The sequence below is a fragment of the Choloepus didactylus genome, chromosome 4, assembly GCF_015220235.1.
Source record: "Choloepus didactylus isolate mChoDid1 chromosome 4, mChoDid1.pri, whole genome shotgun sequence".
Lineage (NCBI taxonomy): Eukaryota > Metazoa > Chordata > Mammalia > Pilosa > Megalonychidae > Choloepus > Choloepus didactylus.
Genome location: NC_051310.1, coordinates 47,566,351 through 47,584,157, shown reverse-complemented (window position 1 = coordinate 47,584,157; position 17,807 = coordinate 47,566,351). Strand labels below are relative to the sequence as shown.

The 17,807-nt window shown below is 36.1% G+C and overlaps 1 protein-coding gene across 6 annotated transcripts in view; it reads left to right on the top strand.

The window, feature by feature from the left end:
* SYNE2 (spectrin repeat containing nuclear envelope protein 2) overlaps window positions 1–17,807 on the top strand; it is a 346,465-nt gene that overhangs the window by 82,526 nt on the left and 246,132 nt on the right. For all 6 annotated transcript variants that reach the window (XM_037832561.1, XM_037832566.1, XM_037832565.1 and 3 more), the window contains exons 5-10: window positions 62–139; window positions 225–317; window positions 4,450–4,631; window positions 6,510–6,706; window positions 14,805–14,905; window positions 16,876–16,977. In XM_037832561.1, coding sequence (XP_037688489.1) covers window positions 62–139; window positions 225–317; window positions 4,450–4,631; window positions 6,510–6,706; window positions 14,805–14,905; window positions 16,876–16,977 — 753 coding nt within the window. The remainder of the gene's footprint in view (window positions 1–61; window positions 140–224; window positions 318–4,449; window positions 4,632–6,509; window positions 6,707–14,804; window positions 14,906–16,875; window positions 16,978–17,807) is intronic.

Here is a 17,807-nt window from a genome sequence, read left to right as displayed (position 1 = left end):
GCTGATTTAAAAAATATGTATTTCATATTTCTGAGTAATATATTTTGCTTGAATTTCATAGCCTCGAGATAAAGGATCTAATACATTCCAATGTAGAATCAATATAGAACATGCTCTGACATTCCTAAAAAAAAGATCGGTGAGTTTGAATTTCACATGAAAATTCATAGGATAGACTAATGCTATGACATATTTTCTCCTAACCTGAATTTCTTCTTTTCCAGATCAAGCTAATAAATATTCATGTCACTGATATTATACAAGGAAACCCATCCATTATTCTTGGCCTAATTTGGACAATTATTCTGCACTTTCATGTAAGTAGTTGGGCGATGTGAAAATTATTTCTAGTCTAATTACTGCAGTATGAAGTAAGTATAATGAAATAAATGTGACTTGGTGCTAGACTCAGTCCTGAGCTTCCTTTGTAATAGGACACTCTGGAAATCTGGAAAGGTAGAAAATGTGCAGCAGACTTTTGGCCTTTTTTTTTTTTCGCTTTTTTTCAGTTGAAAGTTTAATGCTGAATTATTATAATATCCTAAACACCAGTTGGAACAGAACCTGCCATATTAAATATTTGCTTATTATTGTTTATTATGGCAGAAGAGAAAAAGAAGCTTCTGGAGTAAATGTTTGAAAGCTAACCTATTAAGCTTTGTAAAATCTCATTATTTTTGAGGACCTTTGTCTAATTTGACTCTAAATCCTACAATATATAGTTCTATCCTAAGACGGAGTCATAGATTTATTTCATTCCACAGATATTTTTGCGCATCTATTATATGCTAGCTGTTGTACTAGGACAACAAGAAAATAGCAATATTTAAGGCAGTCATACTCCTGATTTTATGAAACTTAAAATTGATAAATATATTCTTTCAGGCTTGGAATGCTGGCTTAATGAAGGTTTTCTGCAGCTACTAAAAAGTTGCATTTTCTATACCTACATAATTACTTTAAAATAACTTTTAAAAGTATGTGGTAAACAAATGCTTGTTTTAGAAAAACTGGAAAATAAAATAAATAATTTATATACAGGTTAAACCATGTAAAACCAGACTATATTATTTCTGGATACATGCATTTGTAGTAATAGAGTAATGTGCATGAGGATGATGAAAACTAAATTTAGGCTTGTGTTTTTTCCTTCTGGGAAAGAAGAGAAATGGGATTGGAGAGGGAAAGACAGGGGCCTTGAACTATATCTGTGTTTTATTTCTTTTAAAAAATGTTAAAATTTGATAATTTGTGGGTATTTATTATATTTTTCTCCATGCTTTTCTGGGTATTTGAAATATAATTTAAGATTTCAATACAGATAATAAAAAGAAAATAAAAATTATCTATAATGTCACCACTCACAGAAAACCACTGTAAGTAATTTAGCATACAGTACTCATGATATATGCAGCAGGCATTAATGTATATTCATATATGTATGTCTTAAACAAAATGGGGTCACATCTTTCTGAATTTATGTATATTTTAATGGGGGCATGGAGTTCAGTTGTAATGTTTTGCATTTCTTTAATGGACAGTCAGAAAGCCTGCAATTTTTTTTGTGATTGTAAGCAGTTCAAAAAGAACACCCTTAAATAAACCCTTTACGTACAGTCTTAATAATTTGCATGGGCTAAATCCCTAGAAGTGGAATTGTTGGACCATAGGGTTTGAAAACTTAAAGCTTTTGTTTTGTTTTGTTTTTAGTAGTTTAAGTATAACACACAGAGACAAAAATGCACAAATATTAACTGTAGAGCTTGATGGATTTTCACAAATTAAGTACACCCATGCAACTCCTACCCCGATTAAAATACATAACATTTCCAGCATCTTGGAGTACACCCCGGTCTTCCTCCAGATCACCACCCTCCTTCCCGAAAGATACCACCACTTTGATCTCTATCATTAATTAGTTTTGCATTTTTAACTCCATATACATTAAATTATAAATATATACTCTTACATACAGTATATGCCCTTTTGTGTCTGACTTCTTTCATTTAATATTATGTCTGTGAGATTCATTCTTTTGAAGCCTCCATCAGTAGGTCTTTCTTTTTCATGGTTGTGTACTAATATACCATTTGTATATATATACCACAACTTATTTACCATTCTACTGTTGATGGACCTTTCTTTTGTTAACAGTTTTTAGCTGTTTTGAATAGAGCTGCTATATGCCTTTTACTGGTACAAGCCCTCATGTCCATTGCTTATATATCTAGGAGTGCAATTGTGGGTCATAGGACATGTGATCTCATTTATAGTTGACACTGCCAAACAGTTTTTCAGAGGTTCCGATTTACTCTCTCATCGGAGTTTGAGAGTTCCTTGCTCCAATCCTTTCTAATACTTGGCATTTTAAAGTTTTGTTTTAGCCATGCTACTGTGTATAATGATTTATAGAAGTTCAAAAATATATTTTGTATACAAGTACTTTGTTAGATATTTATTATATTTTCTATGACTCTTGCTTTTTCAATCTTTTACTAAGCAAATATTCATAATTAAAATGCAGTTCAAATTTATCAACCTTTTTTTTGCATGTGGCTAGTACTTTTTATGTCCTTTTAAGAAATCTTTGTCTATCCCAACATCATGAAGCTGTTCTCTTATGTAATTTTCCAGATGGTTCTGTCCAATAGAACTTTCTGCAGTGATGAGAAAGTTCTCTGTCTGCACTATACAAAATAGTATGGGCTATTGAACACCTGAAATGTGGCTAGTAAGTCTGAGGAACTGAATTTTTTATTTAATTTTAGCTAATTTAAATTTATATTTCCATAGCCACATGTTGTAAGTGTCTATCATATTGGACAGCATAGTTCCTGAAGTTTAATTGTTTTACATTTCACATTTAGACCTACAGTCTTTCTTGAATCAATTGATTTTTTGAGTAGGTTGTGTTGAAGGAATCAAGATTTATTTTTTTCCATATGACTATTCAGTTGCCCCAGCACCATTTACTGAAAAGACTATTGTTTTCTTATTGCACTGTAGTGTCACTCACCTTCATAGATTAACCATATATGTGGCTCCATTTTTAAACCATTTATTCTGTTCCATTATTTATCAATCCTTGCACAGCACTATACTGTATTAATTTCTGAAACTATATAGTAAATCTTGACAACTTCTTCAAGATTATCTTGGCTATTCTTTGCCCTTTGCATCTCTTTGTAAATTTTATAAGTAACTTATTACTTTCCACAAAAGGTAAAAGCCCTTCCAGGATTTTGATTAGGATTGCATTGAATGTATAGAACAATTTGGAGAAAATTGCAGTTTTTAAAAAAGTACCACATCTTCCAATCCATGGATATTATATTATCCATGGATATTACATTATCTTTCTGGTCAAAATGTTTTCCAATTTTCCTTGTGATTTCTTCTTTAACCCATGGGTGATATAAAAATTAATCGCTTAATATCCAAGTATTTGGAGATTTTGTTTGTTATATCTTTGTTACTGTTATCTAACTTTATTTCAGTGTGGTCAAAGAATAAAACCTGATTGATTTCATGCTTCAAAATTGCTGAGGCTTACCTTTAGCTCAGCATGGTCAATTTTAAGAAACATTTTGTATGCACATGGAAAAAATGTTGACTCTGCCAGTTTTGAGTACATTGGTTTATACCAGTTAGATCAAGTTTGTTGATTGTGTTGGTTAGATCTACTATTATTGATTGTCTGGTTATTCTATTAATTGGTGAAAGAGGTGTTTTAAATATTCTGTTTTTGGATTTATCTCTTGAAGTTTTGGATATGTATAATCATATTGCCCTCCAAAAAATTTGAACCAATTTGTACTTTTAGCAGCAGTATATGAATAGCTAGTTTCCCATACCCTTACCATCACTAGATATTACTTAAAATTTTTGTCACCTATGTTATGTATGAAAAAGTTATCCTCTCGCTGTTTACATTTGGATTTCTTCAATTACTAGTGAGGTTATGTTGTATAAAATTAATAGCAGTTTGTTTTTCTTTCTTGGGACTTGCCTGTACATACATGTCTTTGGACAATTTTTTTCTGTATGTACGTTTTAAAAAATGGTTTAAAATCAGGGATGCATTTTTAATTGACTAAGTCTCTTTGAAGATACTCTAGACTAGGAACTCAATTTAGTTTCCCAGTTGTTGAACATTCAGCAAAGTGTTCTGTAAGCACTTCAGTGGGATGAATTGATATTTGCCCTTAATGTGGAATGTCATGCCTGGATGAGGGCAAGGTATGACCCACGTCCAGGATGAAGGAAAGCCAAAGTGCAGTCCCCGATTGCAAATGCTATTATTCAAGGACTTGGTCCAGTGCCCACTTGACCAGGAGTAAACTGTCACTATTATATGATACTTTTTAGCTCCTGATTTGGCTGAAGTTTTTCTTCGATGCTGCTAACTTCTGATTTTGTATATGTTGAATATTATTATATCTTCCTTAGATTGAGGAGCTTGCCCGGACTCTTTCTGGCAATTACAGTCAACCCTCTCTGGATTGTGTGGGTGTGGTTGACTCATCTCCTACCTCAAGTCCTCCAGCTAAGAAATGTTCCAAAGCCCAAGCAAGATGGCAGATGTCTGCAAAGAAGGCTCTTCTCTTGTGGGCTCAGGAGCAATGTGCCACGTAAGTAGTTTGCTGTAGTCAGAGGTAACACACAGAGCAGCTGTACCTACCAGCTGGTCCTCGCTGACCTCCAGGTCTGAAAATTAGGCCAACTGGGTGCCACATGACCCTGAACAGCCCTCTCATCACTATACTCCCCTTCTTTTCACAGTGAAGCTTCTAGCTTTGGAGGTCTGTGAGCTCAACCACCCTTGGTTCTGAGGCTGAAGACAGCATCATCTTTCTTTAGTTGGCATCTTTAGAATCCTCTGTATTCTATGAGCGGCAAAAACATGCATGTCTTATAGATTTTTAAGTACATTAAGTGGACTTTATCTTGAACCTCCTAGAGACAAGTTTATTTCAGTTTCCTGAAAATTTTTAAAATCAAAATCATAGCATGTGTGAAAAACATTTATTACATCATATTCAGATTCATTTCATTTATGCATAAATAATGTTTGAATCCTTCCAAGTTTATATTTTTTACCACAGTTTATCTTTTCTCCATATCCCCCCTCCTTATATTTCAAATATAGAGACTGAGCTAAACTTACTAAGAGGCAGCTCCTTGTCTTAAGCAATTCATCATGAGTACACCCTAGTTTTGGCCATCTTTGGTGGTATTATTAGATTATTTTTGTTTCAACAATCTGTGACTATTTGGGTCTCAGATATGACTGTGTTGTAAGATATATGTGTATACTCTTATTTGTGAAGCAGATGAGTCAGGCCCATTCCCCACTTCTAAATGAGCCTGGACCCTGCCAGTTGTTCTGGAGCTTAGCACTGCCCTCTTTGTGGGCGACTAGACTCCTTTACATGACCTTCATTGATCCTTTGTCAGATCCAGAGTAGGGATTTATTGAGTGATTCAGAAGGCCTACATTAATCATCTATTATATGCCAGCCATTGTTTGGGGGGTGGGGATGAGTCTACCATAGTGAAAGAGAAAGACAAGGCACTCAGGGGATTGCACCCTGATATGGAAAGCAGATGATTAATACCATAATTATAATTGGCAATAAGGTTAGGAAAGGCTTAGGATATGACTGAACATTTCGAGAGGAGGGAGAAGGTCTTCTTTAGCTTGGGTGGTTAAGGAAAGGCTCCTCTGAAGAGAACACTACTGAGCTGAGACCTGAAGGGAAACACTTTAGCAACATGAAAATCTGGGAGAAAGAGTGTTCTAGAGAGAGGAGCATGGCTGTTGGGAAATAAGAAAGAGGCCAGTGAGGCTGCTACATGGTAAGAAAGGGGAAAAACCAAGAGGGAAGAGTTAGTCAAGGACTAAATCCTGAAGGCTCTTTTTGGCCACAGTGAGAGATGTTATTCTAAATACAATGGCCAGCGGTTTTAAGCAGAAAAGTGACAAGAACATCTACCCAGTGAGCCACAATACATCATTTATTTGTTCTTATGAGGAAGAAAATTGTTTTCTATAACGAGGCTCAATAATTGTATGTATGGCCTGAAGTCAGTTACGAGCCAACAGATTGCTGATTGAAGAACATTTGTGGTGGTGATTCTCAGACTTGAACGAGCATCATCATACCTGGAGGGCTTTTAAAAACATAGATTGCCAGGCTCACTTCCAGAGTTTGGTGCAATAGGTAGGGCCCAAGAATTTGCATTTCTGAGTCCGTAGACAATGTTGATGTTGGTGCTGCTGCTCCAGAGACCACACTTTGAGAACCAGTGTTCTGTGGTCTCCTGAGCCTCACCAAACTCGGCATTTTAATTTGACCACAGATTTAGAGCAAGTTTTTTCCTAGAATGATTTATATCACTTATTTGATTCTGTGAATTTTATATTGATTATTATTGAATATAGTGGAGGTGCTTTGATGCAATATTTCTGATAATATTTATTGTGTTTTTGTCCTTTGGTGTGATAGGTATGCGTCTGTCAGTGTTACAGATTTTAAGTCAAGCTGGAGAAATGGAATGGCATTTTTAGCTGTCATTCATGCCTTGCGACCAGACCTAATTGACATGAACAGTGTGAAGCATAGATCCAACAAAGACAATCTGAAAGAAGCCTTCAGCATTGCAGAAAGAGAATTAAAAATCCCCAAATTGCTGGAACCAGAAGGTAAAGAGGCTTTTTTCTTTTTAAGGCAATATTATTTTAAGATCCAGAATGAAATGGATATTAAAATAATATATAAACAAACATAATAGCATTGTATTCTTATCCTGAATCATTTAACTTGCATTCTTTATTGAATTTCAGGAAATTAAGAATTCCTACCAATTAGTTAACTTCAGTAATTACAGGATGAAACCACAGCTGAAAGCAAGCAGTGTTGGGGTTGGGAATAATTTGAGCCTTTGTCTTAGCTTTCTTCTGTTTTCTATGTTGTTTTCTCCTTGAGTCTATTATTCTGTTCAAACTATCTCCTATAAGACGTGTTTCATTCCGTATTGAATGCAGGTTGTTTATATAATTTTCCTTTCCCACTCCCTCCCCCCATTTAAAGCTGAACTTTTATGAGGACAGAAACTGCTGCTTTCTCTGTTTTTCCCTATATGGTTGGCCAAGCTTTGCCCATTGATTGTGCCCACTGATTGTGTTAAATTAAAAAAAAATTTCCAGGTCCTGGCTATATTCACAGAGATCATCATTTAACTCTAATATATTTTAACTTTATAAACTCTGGATTAGAATAACTTCTTTCAGAAAAGTTCTTTAGTTTGGATTGTGTTGTTTCATAATGTACCCAAAGTTTAGACAAGAGGTATATAGTATTAGCAAAAATTGCAATGAACCAACAGATCAAGAGATATGTTCTAGTCTCAGCTGCATAACCAGTGGCATGCAGGTAAATATTTCATGACCAACTCTCCAAATAAATGCATTTGTGTGTATATGTATATGCATATATACATATGTTTATGATAAATTTTGTACTTATGTACATAAGTACAGACATTTATTATAAATTTTACTGATAGAGAGGATGTATAGCACATAATTTACAAATAATAAAATATATGATATACTTTATAGTAAATTCCATATAACCCAAAAATGCTTTGGTTGATTTGTGCTGAGCTCTTATTTCTATAGCAAAATGGTAGCAGTTGGTGAACGAGTGTAGTCCTGACATGAATGTTGGTTGATATTTCCCATTATAATAATGAGTAAATAGGACAATGAAGATGTGTGCCAGAACCTCACTCATTCTTTAATGACATGGGTGACTTCTTTGTTGGATCGAATACTGGAAGAATATTTCATTAATTTTTTTGTGATGTTCACATTGTAAGAGGTATAAATGAGACATACTTTTAAGATTATCCTGCTTATTAACATTTTCTCCATCCCTTTTCTAACAATCAACAAAACAACAAATCAAGCCCTCATTTGCTGATTTTTGTGGTGTAAATATTTCTACTATAACTGACTTCAGGCTTCCAACTAGAAGTCATTGACCTCTGAGTTGGGAAGAGATGTGAAGCAGCACACCATTGTATATTACCTCTACCATATAGGTACAATAAACATAAATAACCTCAAAAGCATAGGTAATAGTAAAATGAAGTAAAATAATTAGGAAGTGATAAGTTTTGATTATTTGTTAACTTTTTAAACAACTTCTTATTTTGAAAACATTTCAAACTTATAGGACAGATACAGAAATAATGCAAACCCCATACAGAGAACATTAACATACCCTACCACCCCAGATACCCAGATCTAACAATTTTAACATTTTGTCACCTTTGCAATATCATTCTATCATCTATCAATCATTTATCTGTCTGTCTGTCTGTCTGTCTGTCTGTCTCTCTCTCTATCTATCCATCTATCTAATCTACCTTCTGAACATTGAGAGCAGGTTTCACACATTGTACTCCTTGAACACATAATATTTCCATGTCATATCCTACAAACAAGAATAATCACTTATGTAAGCATATAAGTGCAGTTATCAGTTCAAGAAATTTAACACTGATAAAAACTTTACATTCTATATTCCAGTTTTTTCTTATGTTTCAATACTGTCCTTTTGAGCCTTTTCTCCTCCATTCTTATATTCCTTCCAGTATCATGTATTGCGTTTAATTGTTATTATCTCCTTAGTTTCTCTTTCCTTCTTATTTTCTTAATTGTGGAGTTATATATACAACATAAATCTTCCCATCACAGCTGCTCCCAAACATACAATTCAGTGTGATTAATCACATGAGGCAGTACCCTCACCACCATCCATTACTATAACTTTGCTTTCACTCCAAACAGAAACCCTACACTCATTTTGCATTAACTCCCCATTGTCCCTGCCCTCCAGGTAACCTGTACTCTGTTTTCTGTCTCTTTGAGTTTGCATGTTCTCTGATATTTTCTTCGTGGTTTCATGGGCTTAAATTTAACATCCTAAATCTATAACAATTTCATCCACTTTGGTACCAACTTAACAACTTCAGTAGTATACATAGACTACGTTCCTATACCCCTCTGCCCCACCTTTTTGTAATTATTGTCACAAATCACAAATTTTTACATGTGAGTCCAAAACTACTTATTTATTATTGCATTTTATGCATTTGCCTTTTAGATCTTGCAGGAAAAAAGGGGAGTTACAAGTCAAAAATGCAATATAGTAATATTTACCACTGTCATTATTTTACAGGAGATCTTTATTTGTCATGTGGCTTCAGTCAATTTTCTAGTATCCCTTCCTTTTAACTTGCAGAACTTCCTTTAGCATTTCTTGTAGGGGCAGTCTAGTGGTGACAAAGTTCCTCAGCTTTTGTTTATCTGGTAAGGTCTTAATTCCTTGCTCATTATTGAAAGACAGTCTTGCCATATACAGAATTCTTGGTTGACAGTTCTTTTCTTTCAGTACCTTTAATATGTCTTCCAGGTGCCTTCTTGCCTCCATAGTTCCTGATGGGAGAAATTGGCACTTAATCTTATTGAGATTCCCTTGTATATAACATGTTGCTTCTTTCTTGCTTTCAGAACTCTGTCTTTATCTTTGGCATCCAAAAGTTTGGTTGGTGCAGTGTGGGCCTATTTTGGTTTATCCTGTTTGGAGTTCATTGAGCACCTTGGATGTTTTTATTCATGTCTTTCAATAAATTTGGGGAGTTTCTAGCCATTATTTCTTTGAATATTCTCTCTGCCCCTTTCTCTCTTTCTTCTCCTTCTGGGACTCCCACACTGCTTATATTAGAATGCTTGATGGTGCCCTACAGAGGATCCTCAGGCTCTGTTCAGTTTTCTTCATTCTTTCCTCTTTCTGTTCTTCAGAGTGGTTGATTTCAATTATCTTACCTTCAAATTCACTGATTTTTTCTTCTACCAGCTCCAATATGCTGTGTAATTCTTCTAGGGAATTTTAAATTTCTGTTTGTATTTCAGCTGTTGGTTCCTTTCCATAATTTCCATCTCTCCATTGATATTTTATTGTGTTTACCTGTTGTCTTCCTGCTTTCATTTAGTGTTTTGTCCATGTTTTCCATTAGCTCTTTGAGCATATTTAAGACCATTTAAAAAATATTTTAAATGCATGTCCCAAGTCTAGTCTTCCTCATTTATAGTTTCTAATGCTTTAATCTTCTCCTCTGCCTGGGCCATCACTTCCTGTTTCTTTGTATTTGGTAACCTTTTGTTGAAACCTGGACATTTGTACTTTAGTGTGGTATCACTGAAATTTAGACTCTGAGTCCTCTGTTCCTTAAGTTTGTATCTAGCTAGTGTTATGATCGTGCTTTTCCTGAATTCCAGGAGCTAGCAAATAAAAAAAGAAGGAAAAAAGTAAATACCTTTCCTAGTCTTTGCAGATTGACTTGTGTGAGTGCTTTCCTTCAGAGTTTATCCATACAATGAGTTTAGAGAATAGCTCCACGCCAAAGCGTAGGGTCTTCCCTGATTCTTTCTGTGAAGGCTTCTTGTCTTGGGCATGTGTGTAGCCCTGGGAATTCCCCTGTTTACTTAGATATGAATGTCCCTTCCTCCCTAGGAAACTGTCTTCATTGTCTAGGCACTGCAGTCTATGTCCTACAGCCAGCATTCCCTTGCCCCAGGAAGGAATACTTCACTGCTCTCCTACAGCATTCTGTGGAGAGCTCAGTGAGCTGCCTTCTACATGCGGGGCAAGCTGTTGGGCAGTGAGTTCCTCAGGCCACCACCAGACAGATTGGGCCAGATATACATATCCCAGTAGGTGCACAAGTGTTGTTCTGCTCCCTCCAAAACCAGGACCAGGGATCCACAGTGGGAGTGCAGGCCAGGTACATGCTGAGCCTGTAAGAGATAGGGGAAGGAACAGCCAGGGTGCTATGAGATGCTACCTGTTTTAAGTGGCCTTTTTCTTGATTTACTAATCTCTGTTCCTGCAGTCCTTGAACTGTTTTCTGGAGCTTTTTAGAAAGAGGTCTCTGCCAGTTCTTGCTGGTTGTCCAAAGCTTCTGTTGGAGTTGGAGCCCTGAAGTGTCCCTCTCTGCTGTCTTGGTCAGGACGGGGCCTCTATTAACTTTGCTTTTAATATAATTTATTTAATTATACATTTATATAAAGTAACTACTAATTATGGCTGTGTTTAACAACCAGCTTGCAAAACTGCTGAAAATTTAACAATTAATTCTCTCAAATGGGTGCAAGTTAGCCAGTTTCAGCCCACCACTAAGTGACTGTGGTTTAATTACTGTTTTAGTTCCCTGGCTGCTCAAGAAAATACCATGCAATGGTTTGGCTTAAGCAATGGGAATTTATTTGCTTACCGTTTTGAGGCTAAGTAAAAGTCCACTCAAGGCATCATCAAGGCAATGCTTTCTTCCTGAAGACTGGTATTCTGGGGCTGGCTGCTGGTGATCCTTTGCCCTTAGCTTGGCCTTTCCCTTCTCTTGTACGTTCCATTGGTTTCAGCTTCTGGCTTCTCCCTCTGTGACTTTTTCTCTGTCTGTCCGAATTTCATTCCACTTATAAAGGACTCCAGGATTAGGATTAATATCCATTCTGATTGGGCTAACCTCATCAAATGGTCCTACTTACAATGTGCTCGCATCCACAGGAATGTATTAAATTTAAAAACGTGTTTTATCTGGGTTAGATACAGCTTCAAACCACCACACTCCACCCTGTAGACCCTCAAAAGACATGTTCTTTCCACATGCATAATACATTCATACCATCACAATACCCCCAAAGCTTTAAATTATATCAGTAACAATACTATTTACAAAGTCTCATCAGAATAGGTTATGGGTGTCGTCTGTCCTGGGGCACAATTCCCCTGAGTCTGTGGACATTTGAAACCTAGAGAACAAGTTATTTGCTTTCAACAGACAATGGAGGCTCAGGCATAGGATAAACATGTCCATTATAGAAGGGAAGGGAGAAATTGGAAGGAAAACAGGGGCCATGGGTCCCAAAGAATTCCACAACTCAGCAGGGCAAACTCTACCAGATTTCAAGAGTCATTTACAGATTGATGTTTTGTCCTCTGGGCCTGATGGATTGGCAGCCCCACCCCTTCCAAGTGCTTACACAGTAGCCATGCTCTTTCTGAACACTAGATTGAAGTCACCACTCTCTTTAAGAATGGGGATGTTCTCCATGAATGCTGAACATTGGGGCTTAGGCCCCACCCTCTCTGAGTACTGGGGTGGCAGCACTCTTCCTAAACAACAGGGTGAAAGGCCTACCTTCTCCAAGCCCTGGGGCAGACTTATCCTTGCCACACATATGGATGGGCCTGCTGTCTTTGCCCAAGGAGATGTCATCCATCCAGACCTCAGCTACCATGATTCTGCCCTTGAAGTGATTCTTCCTTCAATTTGTCCCTTCTCTATCCCTTTTAGTTCAGGCTGGCAGTGGTTCTGTTCATACAAATTATGCAAAAAACTTGTCGGCCTTGCATGTAGTTCACAGAGGTCCAAACCATCAAACAATTGAGCTTTCCACATATCTTGCCTGGATAACTGCACCTCCAATTCTGACTTGCACAGAAATTGCTAACTGTTTCCATGTTCAGTTAAACCCTTACATGGAGCATTGTTCTCTGGGGACTTACTTTCCAGAAGCTTGGAATTTTCCAAACCATCAGTTTCTGATTTCTTTGTGCCCAGGAGTTTGGTTCTCAGCTTATCCTTATCCCCTTGCATTTTACTATAATCTGCAAGGAGAAACCAAGCTGTACTTTCTACACTTGGCTTTGAAATCTCTTGAGCTAAATATATCCAAGTTCATGACTTTTAAGTTCTGCCTTCCATCTGACATCAGAATTGAATTTTGCCAAGTTCTCTGCCACTTTAAAACAAGGGTCACCAGTTTCCAATAATGCATTCATCATTTTTTTCTCTAAGGCCTCACTGCAAGTACCTTTAGCATCCATATTTCTACCAATAGCCTCTTCAAAGCAATCTAGACGTTTTCCGTCAAACACCTCACAATTCTTCCAGCCTCTACACATTACCCAATTCCAAAGTAGTTTCCATATTTTTGGTATTTGCAATAGCAGCACCCCACTCTCCTGGTATCAAAATCTGTTTGGTAATAGGAATTGGCTCACGCAACTGTGGGAATGGGCAAGTCTAAATTTTGTAGGGCAGGCTGTAAGCTGGGAGCTCTGATGAAGGATTTTGATGAATTCCCCAGGAGAAACTGACTGAAGGAGTGATGGAAATTCTGCCTGCTGCCTGCTGAAATCATTACTTCTCTATTTAAGGCCTTCAACTAATTGGATGAGACTTCTCTCATTGCTGAAGGCAATCTCCTCAGTTGATTGTAAATGTAATCAGCCATAGATACAATCAACTTACTGATGATTTAAATCCATGAAATATCTTCACAGTAACAGTCAGACCAGTGCTTGCTTGACAAACAACTGGACACCACAACCTGGCCAAGTTGACACATGAACTTCACCATCACAGTCACTTAACCTTTGTGTTTTAAACAGCTTTGTTGAGATATAATTCACATACAATATAATTCACTTAAATGTAGAATTCAGTGTTTTCCACTATATTCACGAGTTGTGCAACCATCACCACAATCAATTTCAGAACATTTTTGTTACATCAAAAAGAAATTCCATACCCATTAATAGTCATTCCCCACTCCCCACCCCCATTCACCCCATCCCCTCCCCACCCCAGGCAACCACTAATGTACTTTCTGTCTCTATAGATTTGCTGATTCTGGACATTTCATATAAATGGAATATGTGTTCTTTTGTGACCAGCTTCTTTAACTTATCATAATGTTTTCAAGGTTAATCCTTGTTGTAGCATGTATCAATACTTCATTTGTTTTATTATAATAGATTTATTTTTTATTACAGTTTTGGATTTACAGAAAAATTGAGAAGATAGTACAAAGAGTTCTTAAATACTCAGTATCCAGTTTCTCCCACTGTTAACATCTTACATTAATTATGGTACATTTGTTACAATTAATGAACCAATATTGATGTTAGTATAAAGTACATACTTGATTCAGATTTCCTTAGTTTTAATGTAATGACCTTTTTCTATTCCAGGATCCCATCTGGGATACCACATTACACTAGTTATATCTCTTGGCCTCCTCTTCGCTGTAACAATTTCTCAGACTTTCTTTTCTTTTTTATTGATAACCTTGACAGTTTTGAGGAGTACTGGTTATGTATTTTGTAGGAAGCTCCTTCATTGGAATGTTTATGTTTTCTCTTGTGATTAGACTGGAAATATGGGTTTGGGGAAAGAAGACCACAGAGGCAAAGTGCCATTCTCATTACATTATATCAAAATATATCACATTATATCTATCAACATTGTTAGATTGTTGCTTTACCGCACAAATGTTAAAACCTATCTGTCAGGAATGGATTCCAGTTCCTGTATGTTCCTGTACTCTTGGAAGTCTCTGCCCCATATCTGCAGAAAGAGAAATGCTTTAATTTCTTCTCTCTACTCCCTTCCCCCATCTTCTTTACTTATGCACTTGTACATACAATATGCATAGAGCACCTCGGGAGACTGAGGCCTTGTCCCTACTCTTGTCAGAATTCAACCCAAATCTGTAGGACTCTAGGTATAAACTCTGAACCACCACACTATCTTCGAACAAGAGCAAGTGACCAGACTGGTAGACTACTTTAGTGCATTTCAAGAGTGTCTTATGGCACAGCCTATTCTTGAGTGATAATTATGATGAATCACATACATAGCTAATTGATGTGTGGTATATCTTATAGATGTGGATGTTATTAATCCTGATGAAAAGTCAATCATGACTTATGTGGCACAGTTTCTGAAATATTCAAAGGATACACCTGGAACTGGAGACAAGGCTGAGGTATGTCTTTAGAAGTACAAATCAAGCTAATTTTTGTTTTAGCCTGCTAATTATTTAATTTTTAAATTGAGGTATAATTTACATATAGTGAAATCCACATGTCTTAAGGACACAGATCTGTGAGTTTTGACAAATGTATGCACTCATTTAAGCCATATTCCAATCATGATGTAAAACATTTCTATTACCCAGAACATTCCATCATGCCTGCTTCTAGTTTATAACTCCCCACCCCATTTCTTTCACCATAGTTTAGCATTTTCTATTCTTTTTTTAAAGTAAAAAGTGATAATTCATTAAACTTTGATGACTCATCTAAAGCATCTTTTTAGTAGACACTTCAAAGGACAAATTGTCATAAGCTGACTTTTAAAATAATTCCAGAGATACCAATTTTTTGTCTATTGTAATTTTTAACAGCTTTATTGAGATATAATTCACAGACCATAAAATTTACCCATTTAAAATGTAATATTTAATGGTTTGTAATATATTCACAGAGTTGTGCAACCATCATCACAATCAAATTTTAGAACATTCTCATCACTCCAAAAGAAACTCTGACCATCCATTCTTTAACTTCATATAAATGTAATCATGTGTATGTGTTGTGTCTTACTCTTTTTTTTGCCCCCAGAAACTCTCCCAATTATTAACACCTTGCATTGTGTGGCACATTTGTTACAATTGATGAAAGAAGACTATTATGATTGTGCTATTAACTATATTCCATGGTTTACATTAGGGTTCACTGTTCATGTTGTACAGTCTTCATGGTTTTTTAAAAAATTTTTGTTCTAGTAACATATATACAACCTAAAATTTCCCCTTTTAACCACATTCAGATATATAATTTGGTGCTGTTAATTACATTCACAATGTTGTGCTCTTGATCCCTGTTTGTTTAGATGCTCTTCAATTATCATCACTGGATTATTCCATTTTTCCCTTTCCATCAATTACAGAAAATATTGTGGGTTGGAAATTTCATAAAAATCACTGAGCTGAAAGGGACCACTTATTTTGCTTTTATGAAGATAAATGAATGCTATGAATTTAATAAAGTGTTTATGAATATTATTTTCAAATTTATTTTAAACTACTTTCTCATACATGTTTAAGTGTAGTCATATTATCAAATTTGATTTGACAAATTAGGCCTATGTTTTTCAAACTGTTATTTTGGGGCACTTAGCCAGATTGTAGTTGCCTCTGGAAGAGATACTCAAGCTGAGACTCAGTCTTACAATTAAGTTCACTTATTACTGACCTGCTGCGGATCTACTCTTTCCTAATTAACTTCCATATTCAAAAGTAAAATTAAAAATTCAACTGTCTATGAAATTGGATGCAAAAATATTGAAAGCCCCTCTTGCTTAATAGAAAATAAAAACTAAATGAAGATTAAGGGGTAATGGAAATAAGATGCAACTTTGTATGCTTTATCCTCTAGCAGTTAAATATGCTTTCAAATGAAGGCAAGTATACCACCTAAGCAACAGTCTAAGAATAAAATAATTGTTGCTCACTTCCATATGATAGCATGACCAACATCTTCAGGAGTGCTATTTTAGGAAAGTGTTTAAGATATTTTTGATGTCAGTGTTTTTTCTGGGTGTGGATACCTCTTGAATTACCCCATATTTAGATTTATTGAAAGGCAGTCTTCTGAAATGCCTACTATAAAGAAGTAATTTAGAATAAGGCTCTCTAAAAATTGAAGAATGATGTAAATGGATAAGCCCAGAAAAAGTTTTTTTAGCACATTTAGATACTAACCTCAATCCATTTTAAAATTTCAGGTGTTATGTGAGCAAGCAAAATTCCTTTTTGGCACGAGTTAGTCACTGGTGTGTAATGGTTGCATTATTCCACTAACGTGTTTGAAGTTGTTACTTTTATTGTTAGAAACAATCATCAAGTCTATTGAGGATATTGTTTAAGTTTGTTTTTATTTTTGTGAATTACAGGGAAAGGTGAAAGATGCTATAGTCTGGTTAACTCTACAAGAGAAAAAGCTACAGGCTGTGCTAAAGAATTCAGAAAACGAGACTTACTTTAAAAAGTATGAAGTAAGTATGACTTTAAACAGCAGTTTATTTGTATCTTACCCTTTTACAAAAGAGTAGTAAGTTTTTAGAAACCTTTTCAGAGTTAAGTATTTAAGTGCTAAATTAAATCCAAGTTTTAGGGCTAAATTCTAGGACAGTGCTTCTCAAATTTTAATGTACATGTAAATCACTTGGGGATCTTGTTCGTCTGGGTCGGGGGCCTGAGGTTTTGCATTTCTAATAAACTCCCTGTTGGTGCTGATGCTGCTAATCCTCGGGCAACTTCGAGTAGTGAGGTTCTAGAGCAGGGGTAGACGAATGGTGCTGTCCCAGAATGACAAGACAGGGCCTGAACCAAAGAGTTCTGTGGGGGTTAATGATAACTTACCACTACATTCAGAACATTTGCTATGTCCCAGACATTTCTCACAGGTTACAACATCTTGCTGAAGTAGGTCTTGTTATTTCAATTATACTGATGAAGACACCAAGGCTTAAAAATACTAAATGGCTTATCTAAGTTTACACAGCTAGTGAAAGCTGGAGGTGGGATATGAATGGAGGTCTAGCTTCAAAGCCCTAGCTCTTTTAATATCCTGATGCTTCTCCAGGGTGAGCAGTTATTCCCTGTACAACCTTGAAAGGACTAGCAGGAACTAAAGTGAAGATTCTGCAGTCCAGTCCCCGAGAATCCATTGTCTGTTTCTCTCTCTGCTCTCCACCAGTTCCTAACCTGAATAAAGTGGAGATATTGCCTTGTGCCTACAAAACACTTGGCATCGCTAGGCCTCCATTTCCCTCTCTGTTAAATGAGGGAGTTGGATGAGGTCAGGCTTTCCAATTCTAACATT